The 10,745-nt window shown below is 35.8% G+C and overlaps 1 protein-coding gene across 1 annotated transcript; it reads left to right on the forward strand.

Annotated features, from left to right (window-relative positions):
• Positions 1-8,046: 8,046 nt before the first annotated feature.
• On the forward strand, positions 8,047-10,511 carry LOC138890409 (uncharacterized mitochondrial protein AtMg00810-like). Its single transcript, XM_070173792.1, has 4 exons — positions 8,047-8,354; positions 8,452-8,824; positions 9,408-9,459; positions 10,441-10,511. The coding sequence occupies exons 1-4, from the start codon at positions 8,047-8,049 to the stop codon at positions 10,509-10,511; spliced, it is 804 nt and encodes a 267-aa protein (XP_070029893.1).
• The last annotated feature ends 234 nt before the right edge of the window (positions 10,512-10,745 follow it).

Consider the following 10,745-nt stretch of genomic DNA (forward strand, 5'->3'; position numbering starts at 1 on the left):
CCTCAGTATAGCACTACGATGTGCAAATCAACGAAGCTCCCAACGAAGTCTCCTTACCTCAACGAAGTCTCTTTGATTTCTCTCTTCAAAATCGCCTAAAGCTCCCAATTTCGAGTTCAAAAATTATTAAACCCTTCAAAAATTGCAAAGAAAGAATATATATACATTCTGCCCAAGGGTTTTTGTATCTGCGACCTCTCCACCGCTTCTGCGGTACTGCATTTGCGATCACAAGTCCGCTTCTGCGGAACTCACTTAACCAGCCCAAATCCGCTCCTGCAATCGCCCTTCCGCATCTGCGATTCCGCAGATGCGGCCCAAACTCCGCTTCTGCGATTCCTGACCCTCAGCCCAAATCTCACATCTGCGGCCTTCTCCCTCGTATGTGCGGCACCGCACTTGCGGCCCCCAAGCCGCAGGTGCGAAAACACCAGAAGCAACAATTTTCTAAAATCTCTTAAGTCCCGATTCTTCCTGTTAACCATCCGAAATCACTCGGAGGACCCCGGGACCTCAACCAAAAGCACAAACATGACCCAATACCTTATTCAAACTTGTTCCAATCATCAAAACACCTCAAACAACATCAAATTACCCAAAACTCATCGAATTCAAGCCTAAGTTTCTAAAATTTTCCGAAACACACTTTTGATAAAAAATCCAACCAAACCACGTCCGAATGACCTGAAATTTTACACACAGATCACAACTGACACAACGAAGCTACAACACTCAGAATTCCATTCCGATCCTTATATCAAAATCTCGCCTATCAACCGAAAATCGCCAAAATATCATTTTGGTCAATTCAAGCCTAAATCTACTACGAACCTCCAAAATCCATTCTGATCATGCTCCTAAGTCACAAATCACCTCCCGAAGCTAACCGAACCATCGCAACTCACATCTGAGCCCTCTATCACTTAAGTCAACATCCGTTTGACTTTTCCAACTCAAACTTTTTTAAAAGAGACTAAGTGTCTCATTTCTTACCAAATCCTCTCCAAACTCAAACCGATCGACCCGATCACATAAAATACGGATAACGAAGCATAAAGAAGCCAAAATGGAGAAAACGGGGCAGTAACTCATGAGACGACTGGCCAGGTCGTCACATTATTTCGATTCTGCGGGAGGCATCTACAAAGAATAATCCCGTTATACCAGAGTTGACTCTTTATATAGTCATGAAAGATTGTCCTTGATTAGGATTTAGCTTTAATTGTGCTTCCTCATACATTTGTATAGCATTTTGATTCTTTATAATATACTATCCTTTTTACTTTGTGTTCTAACGCTCTTTTTATGGAATAAATTTATGTACGCTAAGATTTGATTTTAACTTGAATAAGAATTTTACTCATAAGACGTATTTAAATATTACTGATTGGACTCTCTTGCTAAATAATTAATTAAAAGATTTAATTATTTGATTTTAACATAAAAAAATAATTTATTTTATGGTGGTTCATTAGTCATCTCTTGTTTTCAATTTTTAATCTTAGTTATGATTTTATCCACCATAAAATTTATTTTCAAAGAGTAAAAAATTGATATGACATTTCACTTTTAGATCGTTATGTTGTAGAATCATAGTGGTATTAATTCTTACTAACTATTTTTTTCTCTTTCTTACACATATATATTCTTAAATATTTTATTAGTTGTTATTTAATAATTGGGTATTTTCCAATATTACACGAAAAATTGATAAAAAAATATTATTTGAGTGGAAAAATAATTTAAATATAAAATAGAAATATATTAACGCGGGGGTATTTTTTACAATTTCAACTCTTTATGCAGTCCATTTAATATTAATTTTATTTTTTTCTTGATATTGGACATTTTAGAGTGGTAATGTATTGTCAATACGGAGGATTCTTATGAAGTTAATTTTATCATCCTTGCTACATATTTTTAATAGGAATTTAATAGATAAAATATTATTAATTTATAATTTTAAATATTAAAAATTAGCATAGAAGGTATTGTAGTCCAAAAAATAGATTATTACAATTATGCCCTTTCCCTATGAGTTCTTCCGCTTAATATTTTAAAGCTATTTTGGTATATTAATATTGCATTTATGCTTTTATAATAATATAGGCTCTCCTTTTTCTAAATGAATTTGGACTATATAATACATTCTCAAATTAAATTAGTAATAGGACATTATAATACATTTTCAAATTAAATTAGTTATAAAATTTTTTAAGAAGTATATCCTAAAAATAAATAGGATTACATGACTAAAGATATTTACTTGTTCAATTTAATATGAATTAGACATCCCGAAAGTAATTACACTAATAGGTTTCCTAAAGATAGTCATGTAAGATTTCTAACGTGTAGTATTATGTCCTAAAACTAATAGGATTATAAAGCTAATATCTAGAATTCCTTTTATGTCCTTTTATTATGAGTTATTACGCTTAATATTATAAGGTTATTTTTGTAAAACCGACATTGTATTCATGCTTTTATATATATATATGCCCGGTGAAAGAAGCCATTTTCCCTTGTCATGTTTGCCCGTGGCCAATAATAAATCTGCAGGATCTTCAATCATATGTGAAAGTTTATTATAACTTTAATTTTAATTCAACTTAGGGGAAATTCAGATTAGCCTAATGGTGAAAATATAACGCCTGAGGCTAACAATCACCACTTAACAATCCCTTGTGATTTTAGGAAAACTATGAAATAGTGACATAAAATTCACAGTTAAAGTTGAGCTAATCTACTAGCTTGGACTAATAATCTCTTGTAAATTTAACAATTAAACAAGTGATATAGTACTTATATCAGCCGTATGATAAACAAGTTCAACAAACATTCACTACGAGCGAATGTAGATGACTCCATTGCTTGGGCATGATATGACGACTCCTGCCCAATGAATTACCAATTTAGATTAGCTACTGCCAAAAAGGCCAGAAATGAACTTTCATTTTATTTAAAGTCAAGGATTTTCACGAAATGAAAACGGACGGCATTGCTCTTACTTTTGTTACCCTAGTTTATATACCGGAGTACTCCATGAGCATATTGCCGATAAATATACGTCTACAAACGTTATTAGTATTGAAGAAATGTATTTATTTTCCTCTTATGTAAAATGTTTGAAGCTGGGCCAAGGGGACACGTGCAAATGATGGCAATTTTCTTACTCATAATGATGGATTTCCACCGTTTCTTCCACTGTGTGGGTTCCCACAATCATGCCAATTTATCCCCCTTACTTCAGTAAGACCTTTTTCTTTGACCAAAGGAAAAAACCCAATCAAATCATCATATTTTCCATCGTTTTTTAGCCTTTTGATTGCTACTCATTTGTGCTTTGTACCTTCAAAGTGATCATCTACTGCTATAGCAAAATCAACTCAAAAGGTTGATGCCACTGTCGTTTTATCATTCTATCACCTTGTTTCCTGTCTTAAGTACCCCCAACAATATCTTCTTCTATAACGCTGTCATTGTACAATTTTGCCTTAAGAGTACACTGTTTATTTCAATAGAATATTTTGCCTTAAAGAGTACAACCTAGCACTTAAGTTGAAGATATATGTACATACAACGACATGCACTTGCATCAAAATTATATTAAGTTGGGCATGTCCAACTCACTTATAATTTTTGAGGAGGTTTGGTTTACGTCCCTCTTCTTTATGTATTCACTTTTTGGATCTTAATATACAAAGGTAGGGGCCAATACCAAATTCAAGTCACCACAAGGCGGCTTTTTAAAAAAATATTGAAGATATATGTACTGACTGCCACTAATTGAAGAGCATAGGAATAAAATACAAATTATTGGCACCTAAAACATTACATACAGTTAAAGGTCCTTCATGCATTTGCATGATGGGCTTGTTTGTTTGGAGTGCATAGAAGTAGAGTGTTGATACCGATTTTAATGAACTACGAAGAAATTGTTTAACAACATCTCTTATAGATTAGTAACCAACTCAACCTGAAGTGGATATTCCAGCATCTATTTTCGATCTTTTTATTGTTTTCTAAACACCTTGTTGTTGAGGAAAGATGAGTGATTTAAGCATGAAGGATAGTTTAGTCTATTTATACATGTCCGGATTAGTTAGTCTGTTAGAGGTTAATTATGTGAGTGATTAGTTAGTTAGGAAGTTACATTAATACTAAGCTAATTGTATATATAGGCCAATGTAAAGACCAAAACACAGAGAATGAAAGTCTTTCACTGTTTCATTCATTTCTTCCTCTTCTTCTCTTTTTTCCGTCTCAACTCCCTCTCAGCTAGGGTTTTCTGATGTCCTTGATCTATAAACTTTAGCATGGTATCAGAACCTTGAGCTCTGAATTGACGCTCAAAATTGATCCTAATCCTCTTCTCTGCTCTAATTTCAGTTGTTATTCTCTAAATTTGAGTCAATTATGATCTCAATTTCTCTGATTAAAAGCTTCGAACAACTCAACAATGGCGATTGGTGATGTAGATCATGAAAACGCAATTATCACTACTGAGAACGCATCGCATGCTTCATCGGATGATGAATTTGAGGAAGGCGTTACAGTAGCGGTTACTCATCCTCTGTACCTTGCTCCTGGTGATAAAGCGGCATCTCCTTGATTTCATTTCAGTTGGCTGGAACTTATAACTACTCCTTACGATATCGATCTATGCGAATTGCTCTACTTGGCTGCAATAACCTGGAATTGTTGATGGCGGGTGGCCAAAGGAGAGATTCCGTGAGAAGTATTGGTACCAGTGGGAAGGGTGTAATGCTATCGTACTGTCGTGGTTGATGAACTCAGTTGCTTCTTCACTAATTAGTGGTATAGCTTATGCCACCAGTGCACAAACAGTGTGGTTGGATCTACATGAGAGATTTGATAATGTAAACGATACTTGTTGCTACAATTTACACAAGGAAACAACCACTTTGTGTCAAGGTACCTCATTTATCTCTGTCTATTATTCAAAACTTAAAGATCTCTGGGATGAATCCGAGTCTGTAATACCTACTCCTGTATGTGATTGTGCCAAAATAAAGGGGTTTATTGTGCATCTACGAAAACAAAAAGTATATCAGTTTCTAATGGGCCTAAATGACTCTTACTCACAAGCTCGTAGTCAAATTCTTATGATGAAGCCCTTACCAACAGTAAATCAAGCATATGCAATGCTCATGAGTGATAAGAGCCAATGGGCTATAGTTGCCTCAGCTGGTGTGTTAGGTCCTCCTCCTACTGTGAATGCAAATACCTATGATCCTACAACACTCTATAGTGTTAAGTCCAACTCTAGTCCAAAGTTTAGAAAGAACTATAATGTTCAGTGTGAGTTTCGCAAAATGAAAGGTCATAATAAGGAGAATTATTATAAAATTAGCATATCCCTCTGATTATAAGTTCAAGAAGAAAGGGGGAGCTAGTGCACGTAATGTAATTATAAAACCTGGTTACTCCATGCCTTTATATGTTGATAGTGCCTCTCAGCACATGCCAATGCAGTCATTGCCTGTAATCTGTGGCCATTATAATGCAATGGGCCATGTTGCTGAAAACTACCAGGTACAAGGGAATTCTGGTTCTCAGGTTCATGCTAGCTCTGCTGCTTCACAGGTTCAAGGTGCTGCAAATGCAAAGCTATCAACTCAAGGAGGTGGTTTTCCATTTACCAAAGAACAATCTGAGCAAATCAAGCAGATTTTGAACAACAATCACAATGGCACCTCATCATCTACTTCTCAGGCAAATGCAGCAGGTACTACCATTGCTCTTTTGGCATCTTCTAGTCTACAAGAATGAATCATTGATATAGGAGCCACAAACCATATGGTGTCAGATATCAATCTATTAACCAATACCTCCCTAACTGCACTCACTAATCCCAGAAAAGTTCTATTGCCTAATAGAAATGTCACTCAAGTAAATCACATTGGAGATAGTCATATTTCAGACAACAATGTCATTAAAGAAGTTTTCTATGTGCCTCAGTTCAAATTCAACTTGTTGTTAGTCTCCAATGTGACAAGCGACCTAAGATGTTTTGCTTTTTTTATCCTGATTTCTGTGTATTTCAGGATCTCTTCAGTGGCAGGGTGAGGGATATTGGTAGGGAGAGAGATGGACTGTATTTCCTGCAGAATCATGGTTCCAAGAAGTTCACTGCAATCTCATTAGCTACTGTTGGAATAAAGTCACACAATAGTAAATCTACCACTGATGTTAGTTTATGGCATAAAAGATTAGGACATGTGTCTAGTATAGTCCTTAAGAAGTTGTTTCCTGCCAAACTAGCAAATATTACTGATACCATAAATAAATGCACTGTATGTCCATGTGCTACGCATACCATATTACTCTTTCCTACTAACTGTGTTAAAAAAATTGCTGCCTTTGATCTAATTCATGTGGATATTTGGGGGTCCTACAAATACGCAACACTTGATGGTAATAGATACTTTCTAATAGTTGTTGATGACTTTATCAGAATGACTTGATTATTCTCTTAAAACTAAAGATTGATGTGTATGTGGTCCTTACTCAGTTTGTTGCCTTTGTTCAAACTCAATTCAAGAAAACTCTGAAAGTAGTTAGGTCTGATAATGGATTTGAGTTCGTAAATTCTATCTATCATGCACTATTTCAGAAGTGTGGTATTATTCACCAGAAGACTTGTGCATATACCCCTCAACAAAATGGAGTTGCTGAGAAGAAATACAGGCATATTCAGGAGGTAACTAGAACCTTGAGGTTTCAAGCACATATTCCTATAAAATATTGGGGTCACTGTGTTATTGCAGCTGTTTATATCATCAACAGAATACCAACTTCTGTTCTCAATGGCTTGTCTCCCTTTGAGCTGCTATATGGACAAGAACCTACTCTAGAGCATCTGAGAGTTCTTGGATGCTTGTGTTATGCCAAGTAAGTTCAAGAAACAAATAACCTTCTTCCCAGAGCTAAACCTATTGTTCTTATGGGCTTTTCTGACACTCAAAAGGGCTATGTGCTGCTGGACTTTGCTACTAATTGCTTCTTTATCAATAGGGATGTCTCCTTCAGGGAGGATATCTTTCCTTTTAAGGAATCTCAATCCTAACCTCCACTTGTATTTTTGTCATCCGATTCTCTTATTTATGATGCAGATTACATCTCAGCTTCACATGAGTCTCAGAGCTCAAGGTGGGCCCTTTCTCCTTCTACTTCTATTAGCCTCAGTCCTGAGGGTAACAAGAGGATTCAGAGCAGCCCTCCAGTGCCTCTAAAGGAGTGTCAACTTCCTTGGCCTTCTGCTGATCAAAACACCATTGTCCTAAGAAGATCTCTGAGGACCAAGCAGGCTCCTATTTGGTTTAAGGACTGTGTGACATGTCCAAGTCACAAATTTGTTCCTTATTCTATTGCTCCTATGATGGTGTTTCTCCCAAATATCAATGCTATCTATCTATCTTCTCTTCAATAGTAGAACCTACTACATTTGAAGAAGCAGTCAAGGATCCCAGGTGGGTAGATGCAATATAAGCTGAAATTGCTACTTTAGAATCAAACAATAATTGGGATGTGGTTCCTTTGCCTGATAACAAGGTACCCATTGGCTGTAAGTGAATCTACAAAGTAAAGTACAAAGCCATAGGAGAGGTGGAGAGGTTCAAAGCTAGGCTTGTGGCCAAGGGGTATAGCCAACAAGAGGGTGTTGACTACTAGAAAACTTTCAATCCACTAGTAAAAATGGTTACTATTAGAACAATTCTAGTTATTGCTGCTTCTGAACATTGGCACATCCATAAAATGGATGTGTACAATGCCTTTCTGCAGGGAGATATATATGATAAGATTTATATGACTCTGCCTCAAGGATTCAGAGCCAGGGGGAGCAGACCAGCAAGCAGATTTTTGAAATTCTTGTATGGACTTAAACAGGCACCAAGATAGTGGAATGCCAAATTTTCTGAAGCACTATTGAAGTTTGGGTTCATGTAGAGTCATCATGACCACTCATTATTCATAAAAGGGACATGCAAACACACTATAATAATCCTGGTGTATGTGGATGGCATGCTCCTTACTAGTCCTGATCTGATACTAATAAAAGAGGTCAAGGCTAAACTGCAGCAAACTTTTAAGATGAAAGACCTAGGTGAACTAAAATACTTCCTTGGCATTGAGTTTGCCAGGTCACAACAAAGCATTCTAATGCACCAAAGGAAGTACACTCTGGAACTAATCTCTGAACTTGGGCTGGGAGCTGCAAAATCAGTTGTCACACCTATTGAAGCCAATATTAAGCTAACTACTAAGGAGTATGATGAGCATACTGGTATTCACAACACAACAAATGATGAATTGTTACCAGATCCTAGCAAGTATCAAAGACAACTAGGAAAACTACTCTACCTGCACAAGACCAGACATAGCCTTTAATGTTAAGACACTAAGTCAGTTTATGCAGAAATCCAATAGATCTCATATGGAAGTTGCACAAAGAGTAGTCAGATATGTGAAAAATCAGCATGGACAAGGCATACTTTTATCTACTAAGAAGAAGAACATCATCACACCCTATTGTGATGCTGACTGGACAGCTTATCCTCTCGCTAGAAATTCAGTAATTGGCTTCTTCATTATATATGGTGATTCATTAGTGTCCTGGAAGTCTAAGAAGCAGAGCACTATCTCTAGGAATTCTACAGAATCAGAATACAGAAGCATTGCATCAACTGTGGCAGAGTTAGTTTGGATATTTGGATTGTTCAAAGATATTAGAGTGTCAGTTCATCTTCCTGTGAACATTTACACAGACAACAAGACAACAATTCAAATAACTGCAAATCTAGTATTTCATGAACGTACCAAACACATTTGAGATAGATTGTCATTTCATAAGGGAGAAGATACAAAATAGGCTGGTGAAGACAGAGTATATTGCCACGAAGGAACAACTTGCAGATGTTCTAAAGACAGAGTATATTGCCACGAACCAGAGTACAACATGAATACTTGATGTCCAAGCTAGGTATTCTTATGTTTTCATACCACCTAACTTGAGGGGGAGTGTTGAAGAAAAAGGAGTGACTTAAGCATGAAGGGTAGTTTAGTTTATCTATACATGTCCGGATTAGTTAGTTTGTTAGAGGTTAATAATGTGAATGACTGGTTAGTTAGGAAGTTACATTAGTACTAAGCTAATTGTATATATAGGCCAATATAAAGATCAAAACATAGAGAATGAAAGCCTTTCACTGTTTCATTCATTTCTTCCTCTTCGTCTCTCTTCTCCCTCTCAGCTAGGGTTTTCTGGTGTCCTTGATCTATAAACTTTAGCACTTGTGTACCTAGTCATGAGTTTTTATCATTAATGAATTAGTCTTAGATTACTCATTATCCATGTTAATTTCACCGTATCACTATTTTTATAGTATAGGGAATGGGAGGTGATTCCTCTTTCTTCCAAGCTTGACATTTACAGGGGTACGTTCTGGTCTAACCCCTTGCATGTCTTATTCTTTTTCTTTTTTTAATTATTAAAAAAAGTTGTACAGTTTTGAGAAGAAATACAATACTGTGAGAAACTAATAGAGCAATAACGTGTAAGATGCCAACACATAACAATTTTTATGATAAACTAATGCCACTATCAAACGAGTAACCAACCGCTTACAAGAACTCGTGTACCAATACAAGAATCTCTGCTGGAACGATAATGATGGTGATAAATGATAATCATCTTTTTAATTGGAATTATGTGTAAACAAAATATTGCTGTAATGGAATTTCCAAATTTCTCACACTGCGGCTAAATTTTGAAGTCCAATCATGCATATATACTAATGTTTATTTTAAATCTATATAATTAATGAAATGAGGAGATCAAAAAGAATAAAGAACGAACAAAAGTGAACGGCGAAGGATGAGTAAATTTCACGGGTGGCCATTCAATTTTGTGTTCATTACCCAAAAGTCACTTTTTTTTGTTACGTAAAAGTCATGCAAATTTGTGTTCATTACCCAAAAATCATTTTTCTTTCTTTTGTTACACAAAAATCATTTTACTAAGCTCTAGTTATCACAATAATTACTTTGAGCAGATTTTATAAACTTTTCACCTGAAAAGTCTATTATGCCATTGACATTATAAATCCTCCTACTTATGTAATATACTCGTACATTTAATTTTTTCTTAATATTAAATTTTAAGATATATAAATAGCATTATCAAATTTGTCAGTAACAGTACCGTGGACAAATTTCAAGTCCACGTTTTTTATCATGCTTAATGAAATATATTTAATTAAAATTAAAAAATCAAAGCTCATTGTCACGACCCGTATTTTCCATCCTCGGGAGTCGTGATGGCGCCTACTAATGTGAGCTAGGCAAGCCGACTGTTTGAATCAATTACCTTTTTACCCCTTTTATATTCTTTAACAATTTTAAAGCAATAATGTGTAGACAGCGAAATTTACAATAAGCGAAAGAAAAGCAATGAACTATCTGAATATGTATCCAATACAACTGCTTGAACATCGACTACCCAGAACTGGTGTCACAGTTTTACAGACGGTCTAAGAATACTACATACAAAGTTTGAAAGATAAAAGATACACTGTTTCTGAAATAAGTAATGGAAACAGGATAAAGGAAAGATAGGAGGTGACGCCAAGGCCCACGGACGTCTACAGGACTACCTCGGGTCGCCTGTGTGGACTGAAGACAACACCCTCACTGCGGTCCAAGCGCTTCGGTATCAGTATCTA

Source organism: Nicotiana sylvestris, chromosome 4 (assembly GCF_000393655.2).
Source record: "Nicotiana sylvestris chromosome 4, ASM39365v2, whole genome shotgun sequence".
Taxonomy (NCBI): domain Eukaryota; kingdom Viridiplantae; phylum Streptophyta; class Magnoliopsida; order Solanales; family Solanaceae; genus Nicotiana; species Nicotiana sylvestris.

What these genes read in the sequence shown, in the direction of transcription:
- LOC138890409 (XM_070173792.1), top strand. Translation starts at nt 8,047, where the DNA reads ATGCTCCTTACTAGTCCTGATCTGATACTAATAAAAGAGGTCAAGGCT. An exon ending in TTGTTACCAGATCCTAGCAA is followed by an intron (nt 8,355 to 8,451) that starts GTATCAAAGACA and finishes GAAATCCAATAG; the next exon opens with ATCTCATATGGAAGTTGCAC. An exon ending in TTCAAATAACTGCAAATCTA is followed by an intron (nt 8,825 to 9,407) that starts GTATTTCATGAA and finishes CTATTTTTATAG; the next exon opens with TATAGGGAATGGGAGGTGAT.